Source organism: Oncorhynchus gorbuscha, linkage group LG12, assembly GCF_021184085.1.
Source record: "Oncorhynchus gorbuscha isolate QuinsamMale2020 ecotype Even-year linkage group LG12, OgorEven_v1.0, whole genome shotgun sequence".
NCBI lineage: Eukaryota > Metazoa > Chordata > Actinopteri > Salmoniformes > Salmonidae > Oncorhynchus > Oncorhynchus gorbuscha.
In genome coordinates, this window is record NC_060184.1 from 20,681,816 (window position 1) to 20,701,608 (window position 19,793).

Consider the following 19,793-nt stretch of genomic DNA (forward strand, 5'->3'; position numbering starts at 1 on the left):
TGTGTGTGTGTGTGTGTGTGTGTGTGTGTGTGTGTGTGTGTGTGTGTGTGTGTGTGTGTGTGTGTGTGTGTGCGCATGCGTTTTGTGTGTGTGTGTGTGCGCGTGTGTGTGCTCGTGTGTATGTCAGGCTATAAACCTCCTAGTGCTCCTTGAGAGACAGCATTTCTCTAATGAGACAAGGACATGTCATCTGAGGAGAGAGGAGAGCAAACCAAGATCAATGTTAAAGTACACCTCTATTCCATGTATTGTGGCTTGTCATCAGCCCTGTAACCTTCCTTTTCCTTTTCAGACGAGATGTTCTATTGATTTACAAGCAAGTTGATAATCCCTCTTCTTCTTCTCTGTGTTTCTCTCTGTTTCTCTGTGTTTCTCTCTGTGTAGAATATAGATAATGGGCTGTGTACAATGCAAGGATAAAGAAGCAACGAAACTCACGGACGACCGAGACACCAGCATCTCCCAGAGTGCCACAGGCTTCCGCTATGGCGCCGATCCCACGCCGCAGCACCAGCACTATCCCAGCTTCGGTGTCACCGCCATCCCCAACTTCAACAACTTCCAGGCGCCTGTCGGCCAGGGGATGACCGTCTTCGGAGGGGTCAACACCTCCTCCAACACCGGGACCCTACGCACCCGTGGCGGAACAGGTAGGGGTGTCCATACGTTCCCCGTTAGCCCTTCTCCTGACTTCCCTGGACCCGCTTCACCTCACAGCCCAGTCCCGGCCCCTCGGCCCTGTGTTTGAACGTCCGGCCGGCGCTTGCACAGCCCTTTGTAGGGTGGGTTCATTGTTTACATAGAGAATATTCCCAGTCAGGATATCCTTTATGTTTCACTGAGCCTCTGCTGCTACAAGAGGAGCTACAGCGTTTCTACTTAATTAACACAGCTTCCATCAAAGTGTGGATTATTTCTGTCCCAAAATGATCCAAATCCACTGTCAGTTGCAGGGGACAAGGGGGTTTAACTTTGGTACAAACTGTCCCTTTCTCTCTCTCTCTCTCTCTCTCTCTCTCTCTCTCTCTCTCTCTCTCTCTCTCTCTCTCTCTCTCTCTCTCTCTCTCTCTCTCTATCTCTCTCTCTCTCTCTATCTCTCTCTCTCTCTCTCTCTCTCTCTCTCTCTCTCTCTCTCTCTCTCTCTCTCTCTCTCTCTCTATCCCTCTCTCTATCTCTCTGTCTCTCTCTCTCTCTCTCTCTCTCTCTCTCTCTCTCTCTCTCTCTCTCTCTCTCTCTCTCTCTCTCTCTCTCTCTCTCTCTCTCTCTCTCTCTCTCTCTCTCTCTCTCTCTCTCTCTCTCTCTCTCTCTCTCTCTCTCTCTCTCTCTCTCTCTCTCTCTCTCTCTCTCTCTCTCTCTCTCCCTCTCTCTCTCTCTCTCTCTCTCTCTCTCTCTCTCTCTCTCTCTCTCTCTCTCTCTCTCTCTCTCTCTCTCTCTCTCTCTCTCTCTCTCTCTCTCTCTCTCTCTCTCTATCTCTCTCTCTCTCTCTCTCTCTCTCTCTCTCTCTCACACTCTCTCTCTCTCTCTCTCTCTCTCTCTCTCTCTCTCTCTCTCTCTCTCTCTATCTCTCTCTCTCTCTCTCTCTCTCTCTCTCTCTCTCTCTCTCTCTCTCTATCTCTATCTCTCTCTCTCTCTCTCTCTATCTCTCTATCTCTCTCTCTATCTCTCTGTCTCTGTCTCTCTCTCTCTCTATCTCTCTCTCTCTCTCTCTCTCTCTCTCTCTCTCTCTCTCTCTCTTTCTCTCTCTCTCTCGCTCTCTAAACCACTTTCATGACAAAATAGTGGTACTGCCTTGTCTGTCAAACAGGCAACATTTTGCCTTTCAGGCTCATAGATGAGGTTCCGTTTGTGACATTCTATCGGGAATCATTTGATCTGTTTGCACTTAGTCAACAGTCTGAACGGAAATTCACAGCTAGTACTGTATGTACCGTGACCTTAAATTACTGAAATGAATGGGCCTCACTCACATGCCAATCCTCAGATTACTGTAGTAAATATATAATAAATAATAAACCATGCATAACCAAAGCCTGGTTGTTGTATTCTGGCTTGCTAGGGGTTTCTTGTAAGTGGAGGAGATGTGGAGGCATTTCTTCAGAAGTCATGCAGTCTGTTTGTATCTTGTGACAGGTAGATGCATCAGAGGTGTGGCATGCAAAATCCCCCTGTGTGCATCCCCTCTCTCTCTCTCTCTCTCTCTCTCTCTCTCTCTCTCTCTCTCTCTCTCTCTCTCTCTCTCTCTCTCTCTCTCTCTCTCTCTCTCTTTCTCTTACTCTCTCTCTCTTACTCTCTCCCTCTTCCTCTCTCTCTCTTACTCTCTCCCTCTTACTCTCTCTCTCTGTTCTGTGTCATGTGAAAGGCAGCAGCTTGTTCTCTTCTCACTGCTACTATCCCCAAGGGCCTTGCTCTTAAAGCACAGACTATTCATTTCCACCGTACACTCAACACTGTCCCAACACTCAAAAGACTGTCTACGCTTCCACCACCACCATATTGCTGTGGTGCATCAAGTCCTTTCAGATCAGGGAAAGGAGATGAATAAAGAAAGCTCTTTAGACTTGTGGAGACTTATGCTGAGAGATTCAGCAGACTGCCTGGGTAGATGGAACAGGCTCAGCCCCTCTCTCTTTGGACTCCCTCTCAGCCTGTCTCACTGTTCTCTCTCTCAGCCTGTCTCCCTGTTCTCTCTCTCAGCCTGTCTCCCTGTTCTCTCTCTCAGCCTGTCTCCCTGGACTCTCTCTCAGCCTGTCTCCCTGGACTCCCTCTCAGCCTGTCTCACTGTTCTCTCTCTCAGCCTGTCTCCCTGTTCTCTCTCTCAGTCTGTCTCCCTGGAACCTCTCATCCTGTCTCCCTAAATCCTCTCTTAGCCTGTCTCCCTGGACCCTCTCTCATCCTGTCTCCCTAGATCCTCTCTCATCCTGTCTCCCTAGATCCTCTCTCATCCTGTCTCCCTGGACCCTCTCTCATCCTGTCTCCCTAGATCCTCTCTCAGCCTGTCTCCCTGGACCCTCTCTCAGCCTGTCTCCCTGGACCCTCTCTCATCCTGTCTCCCTAGATCCTCTCTCAGCCTGTCTCCCTAGATCCTCTCTCATCCTGTCTCCCTAGATCCTCTCTCAGCCTGTCTCCCTAGATCCTTTCTCAGCCTGTCTCCGTAGATCCTTTCTCAGCCTGTCTCCTTGGACACTCTCAGCCTGTCTCCCGAGATTCTCTCTCAGCCTGTCTCTCTGGACACTCTCAGCCTGTCTCTCTGGACACTCTCAGCCTGTCTCCCTAGATCCTTTCTCAGCCTGTCTCCTTGGACACTCTCAGCCTGTCTCTCTGGACACTCTCAGCCTGTCTCTCTGGACACTCTCAGCCTGTCTCCTTGGACACTCTCAGCCTGTCTCTCTGGACACTCTCAGCCTGTCTCTCTGGACACTCTCAGCCTGTCTCCCTAGATCCTTTCTCAGCCTGTCTCCTTGGACACTCTCAGCCTGTCTCCCGAGATTCTCTCTCAGCCTGTCTCTCTGGACACTCTAAGCCTGTCTCTCTGGACACTCTCAGCCTGTCTCCTTGGACACTCTCAGCCTGTCTCTCTGGACACTCTCAGCCTGTCTCTCTGGACACTCTCAGCCTGTCTCTCTGGACACTCTCAGCCTGTCTCCCTAGATCCTTTCTCAGCCTGTCTCCTTGGACACTCTCAGCCTGTCTCCCGAGATTCTCTCTCAGCCTGTCTCTCTGGACAATCTCAGCCTGTCTCTCTGGACACTCTCAGCCTGTCTCCTTGGACACTCTCAGCCTGTCTCTCTGGACACTCTCAGCCTGTCTCTCTGGACACTCTCAGCCTGTCTCTCTGGACACTCTCAGCCTGTCTCCCTAGATCCTCTCTCATCCTGTCTCCCTAGATCCTCTCTCAGCCTGTCTCCCTGGACCCTCTCTCATCCTGTCTCCCTAGATCCTCTCTCAGCCTGTCTCCCTGGACCCTCTCTCATCCTGTCTCCCTAGATCCTCTCTCAGCCTGTCTCCCGAGATTCTCTCTCAGCCTGTCTCTCTGGACACTCTCAGCCTGTCTCTCTGGACACTCTCAGCCTGTCTCCCTAGATCCTTTCTCAGCCTGTCTCCTTGGACACTCTCAGCCTGTCTCTCTGGACACTCTCAGCCTGTCTCTCTGGACACTCTCAGCCTGTCTCTCTGGACACTCTCAGCCTGTCTCCTTGGACACTCTCAGCCTGTCTCTCTGGACACTCTCAGCCTGTCTCTCTGGACACTCTCAGCCTGTCTCCCTAGATCCTTTCTCATCCTGTCTCCCTAGATCCTCTCTCATCCTGTCTCCCTAGATCCTCTCTCAGCCTGTCTCCCTGGACCCTCTCTCATCCTGTCTCCCTAGATCCTCTCTCAGCCTGTCTCCCTGGACCCTCTCTCATCCTGTCTCCCTAGATCCTCTCTCAGCCTGTCTCCCTGGACCCTCTCTCATCCTGTCTCCCTAGATCCTCTCTCAGCCTGTCTCCCTGGACCCTCTCTCATCCTGTCTCCCTAGATCCTCTCTCAGCCTGTCTCCCGAGATTCTCTCTCAGCCTGTCTCTCTGGACACTCTCAGCCTGTCTCTCTGGACACTCTCAGCCTGTCTCCCTAGATCCTTTCTCAGCCTGTCTCCTTGGACACTCTCAGCCTGTCTCTCTGGACACTCTCAGCCTGTCTCTCTGGACACTCTCAGCCTGTCTCTCTGGACACTCTCAGCCTGTCTCCTTGGACACTCTCAGCCTGTCTCTCTGGACACTCTCAGCCTGTCTCTCTGGACACTCTCAGCCTGTCTCCCGAGATTCTCTCTCAGCCTGTCTCTCTGGACACTCTCAGCCTGTCTCTCTGGACACTCTCAGCCTGTCTCCCTAGATCCTTTCTCAGCCTGTCTCCTTGGACACTCTCAGCCTGTCTCTCTGGACACTCTCAGCCTGTCTCTCTGGACACTCTCAGCCTGTCTCCTTGGACACTCTCAGCCTGTCTCTCTGGACACTCTCAGCCTGTCTCTCTGGACACTCTCAGCCTGTCTCCTGAGATTCTCTCTCAGCCTGTCTCCTTGGACACTCTCATCCTGTCTCCCTGGACCCTCTCTCATCCTGTCTCCCTAGATCCTCTCTCATCCTGTCTCCCTAGATCCTCTCTCATCCGGTCTCCCTAGATCCTCTCTCATCCTGTCTCCCGAGATTCTCTCTCAGCCTGTCTCTCTGGACACTCTCAGCCTGTCTCTCTGGACACTCTCAGCCTGTCTCCCTAGATCCTTTCTCAGCCTGTTTCCTTGGACACTCTCAGCCTGTCTCTCTGGACACTCTCAGCCTGTCTCTCTGGACACTCTCAGCCTGTCTCCTTGGACACTCTCAGCCTGTCTCTCTGGACACTCTCAGCCTGTCTCTCTGGACACTCTCAGCCTGTCTCCCGAGATTCTCTCTCAGCCTGTCTCCTTGGACACTCTCATCCTGTCTCCCTGGACCCTCTCTCATCCTGTCTCCCTAGATCCTCTCTCATCCTGTCTCCCTAGATCCTCTCTCATCCGGTCTCCCTAGATCCTCTCTCATCCTGTCTCCCGAGATTCTCTCTCAGCCTGTCTCCTTGGACACTCTCATCCTGTCTCCCTGGACCCTCTCTCATCTTGTCTCCCTAGATCCTCTCTCATCCTGTCTCCCTAGATCCTCTCTCAGCCTGTCTCCCTAGATCCTCTCTCATCCTGTCTCCCTAGATCCTCTCTCAGCCTGTCTCCCTGGACCCTCTCTCATCCTGTCTCCCTAGATCCTCTCTCATCCTGTCTCCCTAGATCCTCTCTCAGCCTGTCTCCCTGGACCCTCTCTCATCCTGTCTCCCTAGATCCTCTCTCAGCCTGTCTCCCTGGACCCTCTCTCATCCTGTCTCCCTAGATCCTCTCTCAGCCTGTCTCCTTAGATCCTCTCTCAGCTTGTCTCCCTGGACACTCTCAGCCTGTCTCCCGAGATTCTCTCTCAGCCTGTCTCCCTAGATTCTCTCTCAGCCTGTCTCCCTGGACATCTAGGTAGTTGGTAATAATAATAATCTTCTATTACATGTGGTATGTAGTGTATGTGCTACCTACCTGCCTGCTGAAAGATTGTATGAAGGACCTTTTCCATTCATAATTGCTGCAGTGTCTGTATGCTACCTGTCAGGTGAAAGATGTCCAATACTGTATGACGGGCTTATTTCCAGCTATTTATACTGTCACCAATTTAATGGATGATTTCACATTCAATTCACTACAGCTTAGTATATCCACTGCATCCAGAAATGGCTGCAGACTCTAGTATAAAAACTACTGTGCATCCAGTTTCCCTTCCAGGGTCAGTCAGTTCAATGTTAGTCTCTCAGACTCTAAGGTTCATTTGCTGCACTTCCTAATCGCTTGAGTGCTGACGCTGTGTGTTTTCTCTCGGCAGGAGTCACCCTCTTTGTGGCACTTTATGACTATGAGGCGCGGACAGAGGATGACCTCAGCTTCAGGAAAGGGGAGAGGTTTCAGATTATCAACAGCACGTAAGTACAGTATAGTACAGCCACTTATCACACATCACACCTACTGCACTGAGAGTGGGAAAAGGTCTATATTCTAGATGTAAATATCATATTACAATCACTCTGGTAGCCTGGCTGCGTCGGTTTATCACTTTGACCGGGGAAGGTGTTGGAATGACTGTAAAATAAGTTTTATTTCCATTTTCAAGACATCCGCATTTAAATGGTATGGAACAGGCAGGGGTCTTTAGTTTGAGGTGGGGGATGTGGAATGGTTTTGTGTTGTTCTTCAGTCTGCTTTAGTCTGGTGCAGACTTTCTCTTTGAACGGTCTGACACAAAGTGCAGCCACTCTGTTACGCCTCTGTCAGCACAACTGTCTCAGACCAGCCCATGAACATGCTGCTCTGAAACCTCATGGATGGGTTTTTCCTTCTCAGCAGGCTTTAGTGACACACTGAAAGATGTCATTTGATATATTCTCTCAGAAGTATGACTGTCTGAGTCTGTTTAGGTTTGTGATTTCCCAGCTCCTCCTCCACTGTCCCCATGTTTATGTTCACCCATGTAGTTTTTCAACCTAAAGCCCAGGCAGCACAGGGGATACTCACCAGTCTCCATACCCATCCATACTGCTTTAGCAGCTGACATCCTGTCCTTTCTCCCGTGTGGAACGGCTGCTCCTCATACCCCAGTAGCACACATTTAGCCACCACCACCCACTGCCCACCCATCTAGAGCAAAGGCAGGAAGACATCATCATTAGGACCCTCTCTATGCTATCCTCCCCTCCTCCCCTCCTCCTCTCCTCCCTTCATCTTCTCCTCCTGGCCAGTGGCCAGTCAGAGCTGCAGCCTCAGCCCTCCATCATCCACCCTCCGTCCGCCCACGCCTCCCTCACTTCTAACTTCCCTCCCTGGCAGCATCCAGGCACTGTTCTAGCTTGGCACACTGTCCCCTGCTGGAGAGAAGAGTAACTGCACCCAGCCCAGGCCCAGTCTCTCCCTCTCAGGCCAGGCTGCCTGGCAAACAGACAGTACATGGTAGATGCCTGTTCAGGCAGGGAATCACGTGAGCAGCCATGGGACTCCTGTGAGCAGCCAGGGACTCCTGTGAGCAGCCAGGGACTCCTGTGAGCAGCCATGGGACTCCTGTGAGCAGCCATGGGACTCCTGTGAGCAGCCATGGGACTCCTGTGAGCAGCCATGGGACTCCTGTGAGCAGCCAGGGACTCCTGTGAGCAGCCATGGGACTCCTGTGAGCAGCCAGGGACTCCTGTGAGCAGCCAGGGACTCCTGTGAGCAGCCAGGGACTCCTGTGGCTACTGAGCACAGGGTCTGTTGTGTTGTATTATGGTGGCATAATGAATCGCTGAACTTGGTGAATGCAAACAGCACGTTACAGGGAAGCATCCCAAACAATAAGACTCAAGTGTTTATAATGTTTGATTCTGATTGCTTAGAATAGTTTCCTATAACATGATTGCTGTAACAAGATGACACGTGTATACGTCTTCATCATGCAATTGCACATTTAGCACATTTTTTCACAGTCTGTTTTTGTACAACTACCTCAGAAATATGCAGGAAATACCACAGATGTTTTGTTTAATGATTACTCTGTCATTAGCAGTGACCAAAGGGAAAGAAGTTAGTTGAAGCATAACAATACTTCTGGAGATGGGAGAAGGCTGGTTCTTTGTTTGTTTACCCATGTTGTTGTTTTCTGTCTTTGCGGCGCAGCCGACTTGGTTTAAAGAGCGTTTGTTTAAGAAGACAGAAGTGGTGACTGGACTGGGGTCCATCCCATCCCTCTCTGTCTCTCTCTCTCTCTCTCTCTCTCTGCCTTTCTCGCTCCTCCTTTCCTCCCAGCAGTCCATCATTCCTCTCAGCTGTTGGCATTAGCGTGTTAGCTTGAACACACTAGCCCTCCAGATGTAACCTCCATTGTCCTCTCAGAACAAATGAAACCCGTCATGTTTTTATTCAGGACAAATGAAAGATCGCTACTAGGGATGTAGTAGTAGACAGTGGTAGGTGGTTCTGTGTGTGGGGGAGACTATGTTTGAGGGACCTGTGTGTGTGTGTGTGTGTGTGTGTGTGTGTGTGTGTGTGTGTGTGTGTGTGTGTGTGTGTGTGTGTGTGTGTGTGTGTGTGTGTGTGTGTGTGTGTGTGTGTGTGTGTGTGTGTGTGTGTGTGTGTGTGTGTGTGTGTGTGTGTGTGTGTGTGTGTGTGTGTGTGTGTGTGTGTGCGCGGGCTAGCAAATAATGGACCACTCCTTAAGGCATCACCTATGTCTCCTGTGTTTTTGATGGTGTTGCGGAGGAGTCAGGGGGAAGAGGAAAACAGGGAGGAGGCTGGGGAGGAGAGGATAAATGAATGAGTGGTGGGGTACTGTGGAATACATTGAGAGGAATACAGGGAGATTAAGAATGTAATGCAGTCTGGTGCTGAAGAGAAGAAGGGACTATACTGTGTTTGAGAGACAGCGAGGGATAACAGTTAAGTGTGTCAGGAAGTGGAGATATAAAAAGAAAGATGAAATGAAATGTGCAAGGGAGAGAGGGATGTAAACGAGGCCAGTGTGTTGGGAGGACAGGAGAGTGAGCGTGATGGAGAGACGGTTGTTAGAGGGAGAGAAAGAGGACAGGAGAGAGGCGGTAATGGCTGCATGGGCATGCAAGCTGTGGTCGTTAAGAGCTCTCCCTCCCTCCTTTCAACCCCTGCTTGTATTCAGACAGTGCTGCCAACACATGCTGCCTCCCTACAGTATAGGATTCCATATGAACAAGGCATGTACTGCTACCCAATGTATTCACGTCAAATGCATTATTGATCACGGTGGTTCATTTGTTATTTCTATAGCCAATCTCCTAATACATAGTGTACATGAAACCATCTGATCCCACGTGGGTTCCCTTGGTTAGCAGGGGTTAAACCCTTTAAGCCTCACCCCTACCATGACTGATGAGTATTGCACATGTATATTGATCAATACTGTAGGGAATGTCATGTAATGATGCTTTTCCTCTGCTCTCTCTCTCTCTCTCTCTCTCTCTCTCTCTCTCTCTCTCTCTCATCGGAGTGCATGCTGGGAGTGCATGCTGGGAGTGAGTCGTCAAGCAGGAGTGATTGTGAGAGCGAATGGAATTTCTTTTTCACTCTATCGGGTTGTTGTATGTATATATATATATTGATTAGGTTAGTTGTTTTAAGGGTATCTTGTTTAAACTATCACTAAGCACGTATAGGGGTGGTGGGATCTTTGAGGTTGGTGTTTCGCGAGGGCACAACCAGCGGGTGGGGCTGGTTGTTATGGCCACTCGTGGAAATGGAGAGTTTGAAAAACTTAGTCGGAGGCATGGAGTAAAGATTCCTGCTGCGACAGGGTGTTCAGTGGAAGAATGTAGCTTGGCTGTGGGTGCTATCATTGGGTATGATAGCATCAAATCAGCCTCAAGGATGAATAGCGCTGTAGTGATATTCTTAGATTCAATTGAAAAGGTGAATAGAATAGTTGAGATGGGTGTCGTGTTGAGAGAAACACAGACGTCGGTATTTCCGCTTATGAATCCGGCGAAGAAAGTCATGCTTTCTAACGTGCCACCATTTGTTAGAGATGAAGTGTTATGGCGAGAGTTATCGCGCCATGGTCAAATAGTGTCTACAATAAAGAAAGTTCCTTTTGGATGCAAATCTCCGTTGTTGAAACATGTCGTGTCTCATAGGAGACAAGTGCATATGATTTTAAAAAAGGAAGGAGATGAACTGGATTTAGCGTTCAGTTTTAAGATTGATGGATTTGATTATGTCTTCTTTGCATCTACTGAATCAATGAAATGCTTTGGCTGTGGAAGAGAGGGGCATTTGGTGCGTAATTGTCCCGAAAATGAGCGCGCTGAGCCTGGTAGTAGTTTTAGTGCGAGTACAACTAACGCACCACCGCGAAGGGATGAACATGCTAAGGGTACAGGAGAAGAGAGAAGGTGGGCAGATGTGGTTGGAAAAGGAGGAGAGGAAGGCAGTGTGGATACGGGGGCAATTGTGGTAGATCAGAACAAAGAGGGAGGGGAAACAGTAGGCGAGATTGCGACTGCCGTCGCTGAGGTGGTGCTGGAAAATGAAATTGGAGGTCAAGAGGAGATTGAAATAACGGAAAAGGAAGCGGATGTTTTCAAAATACCGAGGAGTAAAAGGAAGAATGTAAGGGGTGGTGAAGGGTCTAATTCTAAGAGAAAGGTAGAGTTTGATAAATCAATTGAAGATGAACAAGGTGTAGAGATGGTGGAGTATTCTTCTGGGGAGGATAGTGAGAGTGAGTCATCTGACGCGTCACAACAATATAGTGAGATAAATGGGGTGGAAGGGAGGTATGGGATCGAGAGGATACGTCAATTTTTGAAGTTGACAAAAGGGAAGAAATATATGCAAGATTACAATGTAACTGATTTTTTCCCTGAACGTGAATTGTTTATTGAATCAGCAAAGTTTCTGATGTCAAAAATTACAGGCGGAAGTTTGAAAAGCCCTGAAATTGCTAGACTCAAGAAAGTGGTCACAAGAGTGATAAGTGATGTAAATTCTAAAGAAAATGAAAGAGTTCAGTTGCAGTCTTAACTCTGTAAAGAGATGTGGTGGCTGGATCGTCCTCTATATTTTTTTTTTATCCATGAGCAGTTTTAAGATTTCTTCTTTAAACGTAAATGGGGCAAGAGATGTAAAAAAGAGCCATGGTGTATGAGTTAATTAGGGGAAAGGGAAGTGACATAATTTTTTTACAAGAAACGCATAGTAATTTGGAAAATGAAGTTATGTGGCAACAGGAGTGGGGGGACAGTGGTGTGTAGTCATAAAAACTCAAAAAGTGGGGGTGTGGTTATTTTGTTCTCAAAGGGTTTTTGCCGTTGTCATATGAGGTTGAAGAGGTAGTTGAGGGGAGGTTATTAAAAGTTAGAGCAAGGTATGAAAACATCACTATGTGTCTGATAAATGTATATGCCCCAGTGATGACAGTTGAGAGGGTATGTTTTTAGAGACACTATCAAATACCATTGAGAAATGTAACAAAGAAGATTATTTGTTTATTGCTGGGGATTTTAACTGCACAGTTAGTGATTTAGATAGAAATCACCAAGAACCTCATATAGCCTCAAGGATGTTTTTAAAACGCCTCATTGTAACAAATGAATTGTGTGATATTTGGCGGAGTCAACATGGAGGAACAAGGCAGTACACCTGGGCGCATGTGAGAGAGAATATCATCTCTATGGCCAGGTTAGATAGGTTTTATGTTTTTGAGCATCAATCTCAGGTCTGTAAATCAAGTGTGATAACTCCAGTGGGGTTTTCTGATCATTGTTTAATAACAGAGGTGGTGTTCATTAACGATGTAAAACCCAAAAGCGCATACTGGCATTTTAATATAACTTTATTGAGTGATGCTCACTTCAGGAACTGTTTCAGTTTTTTTTGGGAGAGATGGAGATCTCAAAAAGCCAGTTTTGTATCCATTCAACAGTGGTGGGATATAGGGAAAATCCAGATTCAACAATTTTGTAATCAATACACGAGGAATGTCACTAAAGATATCACCAGATCAATGAAAGCCCTAGAGATTGAAATAGTGGAACTCATGACATTGGTTGAGACCACAGGAGATCGAGGCCATACTCAGGCCCTCAAGAGGAGAAAAGCTGCATTGGTAGACCTGCTGGGTATCAGAGCACAGGGGGCACTGGTGAGAAGTAAATTTCAGGGAATATCTGAAATGGATGCCTCATCCAAATTTTTCTTTGGTTTAGAGAAAAGAATGGACAAAGAAAAATTATTCATTGTCTCAAATCAGCTGTTGGACAAGAGCTCACTAGCCCTAGTGAAATTAGAAAGAGGGCAGTAGAGTTCTATGCTGAGCTCTACAAATGTGAGTACAAAGAGGACAAAACAGTGACACAGCAGTTCTTTGATGGGCTCCCAAAGGTGGCTGCAGAAGTTCAGGTTGAGCTTGAGCAACCATTGTCTTTGCAGGATTTATACACTGCATTAAAAGGCATGGAAAATGGAAGGGCACCAGGCATTGATGGGCTTCCGTTGACTTTTTAAGTCTTTTGGGCTATGTTGGGAGAGGATTGGTTAGAAGTAGCTAATGATAGTTTAACCGGAGGGTTACTACCAATAAGCTGCAGAAGGGCTGTCCTCACCCTACTGCCCAAAAAGGGTGACCCAAGGAGGTGAAGAACTGGAGGCCGGTGGCTTTATTGTGCACTGATTATAAGATATTGTCAAAAGCTTTGTCCAACAGGCTGAGGGAGGTGATGGGGCAAATCATACATACGGATCAGTCCTACTGTGTTCCTGGCAGGCAGATAGGGGATAACATTTCTCTGATTCGTGATTTTTTGGACGTCTCTAGGGATATTGGGTTGGATGCTGGTCTAATTTCAATTGATCAGGAAAAGGCATTTGACCGAGTTGAACATCAATACTTATGGCACACACTTGAGGCGTTTGGGTTCAGCTCTGGTTTTATTGCCATGATCAAGGTGATATATGGTGACATTGAAAGTGTATTGAAAGTTAACGGTGGTTTGAGTGCTCCTTTTAAAGTGTGTAGAGGTATTAGGCAGGGATGTTCTATGTCAGGAATGTTATATGCCATTGCTATAGAGCCACTACTAAATAGCATTAGAAGTCGCATTGCAGGGGTGTGCTTTTCAGAGGATATTCCTCCTATTCGTCTCTCAGCCTATGCTGATGATGTAGTTGTGCTAGTGAAAAATCAAGCGGAGGTGGATAGCTTGAGTCTAATTGTTGATCGTTTTAGGGGAATATCCTCTGCAAAGGTAAATTGGGAAAAGAGTTGTGCGTTACAGATTGGAGAATGGTCTGGAGGGATCATGGCTTTGCCAGGGGGCTAGAATGGTGTAAAGGAGGTTTTAAGTATCTTGGAGTGTACCTAGGAGATGAGGGGACTATGGAAAAAAATTGGAGTGGGGTGGTTGAAATGGTGGAAGGGAGGATGAGGAGATGGCGTTGGTTACTATCTCGTATGTCATATAGGGGGCGCACTATTATAGTTAACAATGTGATTGCATCTGCACTGTGGCATCGGTTGTCAGTTTTAGAACCACCATCTGGCCTTCTGGCTAAGATACAGGCAATTATTGTGGATTTCTTTTGGGATAAATATCACTGGGTTCCACAAAGTGTTTTGTATTTGTCAAAAGAAGAGGGGGACAAGGTCTTGTACATCTTGCTAGTAGGGCTGCTGCTTTCCGGTTTCAGTTTATTCAAAGGTTGCTTTATGGACCGGAAAATGTGGTGTGGAGAGGGGTGGCAGGTCTTATATTACAACGGGTTGGAGGATTAGGTTTAAAGAAGGCTTTATTTCTGGTTGATAGTAGCCAGATTTCTAGGGAGAGAGTACCTCCGTTTTACAGAGGACTTCTCAGAGTATGGAGCATAATGAAGGTGTCCAGACGAACTTCAGCGGAGTCAGTGCATTGGCTGTTGGAGGAACCTCTGGTGTATGGGGCAAGACTGGATTGTACAACTGCAGCTGTTCCACATTTCTCCAAGATTCTGGTGAAGGGGAAAATCATCACCTTAAGACAGTTAATGGCCATAGCTGGGCCCGCCTTAATGGATGGAAGACGGGTGGCAGAACATTTGGGGATGAGGTCGGAAAGGATTGTCGGACAAATGCTGGGGAGCTGTAGGAAGGCTCTGTCAGCGGAAGAATGGGGTATGCTTAGTAGCCACAAGAAGAAGGTACAAGATGAAGACGTCTCATTTCCAAGACTAGGGATTACACCAAATATCCCAGAGTCAGAAAGAAAGGCGTTATTGCTGGATTTGAGAGGGTTGGAGGAGGTGGGTTTGGATGAGGTGAATGGGAAGGACTTGTATAGGGGTGTGTCAAGGTGTTGAATAAAGATAAATTGAAAAATAGAAAAGACACTCCATGGAGGGTAAAATTGGGCATTGATGACAAGGTAAAGCCAGCATGGAGAGCACTGTACAAACCACCGTTACAAAAGGGTACTGGTGATATGCAATGGAGGGTTTTACATGGCATCATTGCAGTTAATGCTTTTGTATCTGTTATTAATTCAGATGTTAGAGATGGATGTCCTTTTTGTAATAATTTTTCACTGTTTTATGGAGTGTGAGAGGATAAAACCTCTATTGGAAATGCTGGAATCTTTGTTTAAAGCTGTAGGGGAATTTTTCAATAACACGGTTTTTATTTTGGGGTTTCAATATAGTAAACAACAGAAAAGAAAATGTCAAATGTTAAATTTTATTTTGGGACAAGCTAAGATGTCAATTTTTCTGAGTAGAAAACACAAGATAGAAACGGGATATGGGCAGGATGTAAGATGTGTTTTTAAAGGATTAGTAAAAGCAAGAATAAAAGTAGATTTTGAGTTCTTTTCAGCTGTAAAAGATCTCCTATTATTTGAGGAGAAGTGGGCCTACGAAAGAGCGCTTTGTTTTGTAGAGGAGGGGAAATTATTTTTTGCCGATGAAATAAGTTGAATGTATATGTTATGTATTTATTTTTATTTAGGAATTACATTTGTTTTTTCATTTCTGAAAGGGCAGTGTGTCATTTGTTTTTATGTTAACACTTGAGTAAAAAATAAAGGTTTTATAAAAACTCAAACTCTCTCTCTCTCTCTCTCTCTCTCAATCTATCGCTCTCCCTCCCTTTCTCTGCCCCCCTTCTCTCTCTCTCTCCCTCAGTGAAGGGGACTGGTGGGATGCTCGTTCCCTCACCACCGGTGGAAATGGTTACATCCCCAGTAATTACGTGGCTCCAGTGGACTCCATCCAGGCTGAGGAGTGAGGAGCAATCTGTCATACTGGGTTTCATTGGGACACTTTCTGACAGAGCTGAATACATGGCACACCAGACACCAGGTCACAATGTGACACTTCTCCTGTCACGTCACTCACACACATACACTCACACACACGTGCACACGCACACACATACACACTCTCTGTCTCTCTAACCCTCTCTCTTCTCACTCTCTTTCGCTCTCTCTCCTCTGTTTTCTATCTGAGACAACAGGGAGAGAGGAAGATGTCAGAAGTTTAGACATGCGCAGATATGCTCTCTATATCTCAGTGCCTGAAGTTAACAGTCAAGACAAGGCTCTGAGGAGAAATGTAAACATACTGGGATTTGTACAGTATGTCTCTGCAGAGCTGGCACTTTCACCGGCTCATTAAAAACACTTTTATTAGACACTATAAAAGAGAGGAGAGTTGTGTGAATTGTTAAATGCTGTGTTTTCAGATGTTTGAAATGTCAGAGACTGTGTGAGAGTTTTCCCCTGTGTGTGTGTGTGTGTGTGTGTGTGTGTGTGTGTGTGTGTGTGTGTGTGTGTGTGTGTGTGTGTGTGTGTGTGTGTGTGTGTGTGTGTGTGTGTGTGTGTGTGTGTGTGTGTGTGTGTGTGTGTGTGTGTGTGTGTGTGTGTGTGTGTGTGTGTGTATAGATATATATATATACCTTGGTGTCAGACAGTGCTACCGGCCCCTTCTCCCACCTCACTCTCCATCAGACTCTGGTGAATAATGATGTCATTATTCTATTGGTGCACCACAAGGTACACTATAGCATGATGGACTTAAACAGCCAGGGTTTGTATGGGGGGTGGTTCAATCCACCAACACTGACTTATTACTGTAAGAGACATGTCATGCTCCCTCTCTATATGTATTTAGCCAGTGTTCAGCCTCTAGTCTCAGAGACCACGACCACATGGGGATTTATTGGCAGTGTTGCAGTGAGAGTTTTAACTGGCCCTGTGACTGGTGTCACAATCAACGTGTCTCTGATCGCTGTGTATCAGATGATCATTTTTCAACTCAAAGACCCTTTACACACATAGTCTATACCAAACCAAGATGGATGGTTTATGATTGTGCCTCCCTCACTCGTTGTTACCCACTCTTCATAGCTGGTACTTTGGGAAACTAGGCCGGAAGGATGCAGAGAGGCAGCTGCTGTTCACTGGTAACCCCCGTGGCACCTATCTCATCAGAGAGAGCGAAACTACAAAAGGTAACCATCAACTCATCTAAGTGAAGTACCCAACTGTCATACTTGTGTAAAAGTAAAGATACCTTAATATAAAATGACTCAAGTAAAAAGGAAAGTCACCCAGTAAAATACTAATTGAGTAAAAGTCTAAAAGTATTTGGTTTTAAGTATACTTAAGTATCAAAAATAAAAGTAGAAAGTATTTTAAATGACTTCTGTTAGACAATCCAAATAGCACAATTTTCTTGTTTAAAAAAAAATGTATTTAGGGATAGGGGTAGTCAACGGCAGACTCAGACATCATTTACAAATGAAGCATGTGTGTTTAGTGAGTCCGCTGCATCAGAGGCAGTAGGGATGACCGGGGATGTTCTCTGTTTAGTGAGTCCGCTGCATCAGAGGCAGTAGGGATGACCAGGGATGTTCTCTGTTTAGTGAGTCCGCTGCATCAGAGGCAGTAGGGATGACCAGGGATGTTCTCTTGATAAGTGTGTGAATTGAACTATTTTTCTGTCCTGTTAAGCATTCCAAATGTAACAAGTACTTTTGGGTGTCAGGGAAAATATATTGAGTAAAAAAGTACATCATTTTCTATAGGAATGTAGTGAAGTACCCCAAATGAAGTAGTTACTTTAAAGTATTTTACTTCAGTCCTTTACACCACTGCCTGTGTGGTAGGACAGCTGTCTAACAGAATGTTTGATATACTGTTCATTTATCCAACTGAGCAGCTGACTATTCTATAAAATCTCATTCTGTATCTGTTAATACTATCAATCATTTCCCATGACCCTCAGTGCTAATGCATGAGGTAAGTGATGGTTCCCCAGTGACACTCCCCATCTGTGTGTCCTACAGGTGCCTTCTCCCTGTCCATACGAGACTGGGATGACGTAAAGGGGGACCACGTGAAGCATTATAAGATCCGTAAGCTGGACAGCGGCGGTTACTACATCACCACCAGGGCTCAGTTTGAGACCCTACAGCAGCTGGTACAGCACTACTCAGGTAAGAGTCAGAACAGGTCCAAGTTACACCATTCATACACCATTCGTTAGACATATATGACTGAAATGCATACGATGGCCATATTGCCTCAAAAATGGCTAGTTTATCATCGGTTTCAGTGCAGGCCTGGAGTTGCAGTAACAGTGAGCTGAACAAAACAGTCAGTTATACCATTCATACACCATTATTAGAATGTTTATTAGACATCTATGAGTGGCGTATCTATGATGACCTGTTAGAGTTACAGTAATGTACAGTGGAACTCCTTCAGGCAGAGCTGTAGTCATATTGGTGTTATAGTATAGTGGAGACAGGATATGGATGTAGCAGATGATTGGAAAGCCTAAATAGATACAAGAGGCTTCTCCTCTGTCTGGTGTCCATTTCCTTGGAGTGATCCAGAAGTGCATTATGTTGACACTGTTCATCTGTAAAATCTCATTTACACTGTTAAGGCCTCTTCAGATTTGAGAAGGGAATAGAGTGCAATTGAAGTGAAATTGAAGTAAAGGCTAGTGGTAATGTAAAACATAAATGCAAACTTCAAATACTCAGCTTAGCACTTTCTAAACTTTCAGAAAACTGTTGAGGATGCAACAGATAAGTGATTAAAGAATTGATGAAGTGACACATTTTGAAATCAATTATTTTACAACTATTGAGACACTTGTGACACTAGCGCCACTTATTGTTGTTTGAAAAGGGAACCTGCAAGGGTGAAGTAGCCTACTCGATCGCTCTAGTCTTAGTGTGAGTAACTAGGCCAATTGGTTCACTCTAATAGGCATCTTAGTCCCCGTCGTACAGACCGTGTTCTCAGCAGACGCCGAGGACTGTTCAACGCCACTCCATTGATGATGACATACTGCATTCATGAGCACGTGTTGGTGTCAGACATATCTCTCTCTCTCTCGCTCGCTCTCTCTCTCTCTCTCTCTCTCTCTCTCTCTCTCTCTCTCTCTCTCTCTCTCTCTCTCTCTCTCTCTCTCTCTCTCTCTTTCACTCTCTCACTCTCTGTCTTTTCCTCACCCAATCTCTCTCCCTTTCTCTCTTTATGCATCTCTCTACCTCTATATATTTGTATATCTCTCTCCATGAGAATGGTGATGTGCTCCAGTTATCACATTGACATATCGATTGTTAGTCCACTGGAAATGAACCGTATGGATTTTGTGTGTATGTTTGTGTCACAGTGCATTAACCTTGTCTTTCCATGCCCTCTATTGCCACCCCAGGGAGCATATAGTGTGAAGTCCAAACACACCTCTTCAAATGACCTTGACCACTGTTGTTTTCTTCCAGGGCTTGTGCTTCTTCTGTTGCCTTTTGCTTTCTCACGATCTCTCACTTGGCTTTTTATCTAGGTTTAATTTCTATATTGTCGACGCATCTTTACCACCGCAGCCAAACAGCACCAGGCCAAACACCACCAGGTCAAACACCACCAGGGCAAACACCACCAGGCCAAACAGCACCAGGCCAAACACCACCAGGCCAAACACCACCAGGGCAAACACCACCAGGCCAAACAGCACCAGGCCAAACAGCACCAGGCCAAACACCACCAGGCCCAACAGCACCAGGCCAAACACCACCAGGCCAAACACCACCAGGCCAAACACCACCAGGCCAAACACCACCAGGCCCAACAGCACCAGGCCAAACACCACCAGGCCAAACACCACCAGGCCAAACACCACCAGGCCAAACAGCACCAGGCCAAACACCACCAGGCTAAACAGCACCAGGCCAAACACCACCAGGCCAAACAGCAATCACATAGGCCAAACACCACCAGGGCAAACAGCAATCACATAGGCCAAACACCACCAGGGCAAACAGCAATCACATAGGCCAAACACCACCAGGGCAAACAGCAATCACATAGGCCAAACACCACCAGGCCAAACACCACCAGGCCCAACACCACCAGGCCAAACACCACCAGGCCAAACAGCACCAGGCCAAACACCACCAGGCTAAACAGCACCAGGCCAAACACCACCAGGCCAAACAGCAATCACATAGGCCAAACACCACCAGGGCAAACAGCAATCACATAGGCCAAACACCACCAGGGCAAACAGCAATCACATAGGCCAAACACCACCAGGGCAAACAGCAATCACATAGGCCAAACACCACCAGGGCAAACAGCACAAGGCCAAACAGCAATCACATAGGCCAAATACCACCAGGCCAAACAGCAATCACATAGGCCAAACACCACCAGGGCAAACAGCA

General features: G+C 46.8%; 1 protein-coding gene across 3 annotated transcripts in view; it reads left to right on the forward strand.

Annotated features, from left to right (window-relative positions):
* The window catches only part of LOC123990674 (tyrosine-protein kinase Fyn-like), a 97,077-nt gene that overhangs the window by 65,219 nt on the left and 12,065 nt on the right, over window positions 1-19,793 (forward strand). For all 3 annotated transcript variants that reach the window (XM_046291412.1, XM_046291414.1, XM_046291413.1), the window contains 5 exons: window positions 385-650; window positions 6,417-6,513; window positions 15,236-15,334; window positions 16,459-16,562; window positions 17,400-17,549. In XM_046291412.1, coding sequence (XP_046147368.1) covers window positions 395-650; window positions 6,417-6,513; window positions 15,236-15,334; window positions 16,459-16,562; window positions 17,400-17,549 — 706 coding nt within the window. In that variant the 5' untranslated portion in view covers window positions 385-394. The remainder of the gene's footprint in view (window positions 1-384; window positions 651-6,416; window positions 6,514-15,235; window positions 15,335-16,458; window positions 16,563-17,399; window positions 17,550-19,793) is intronic.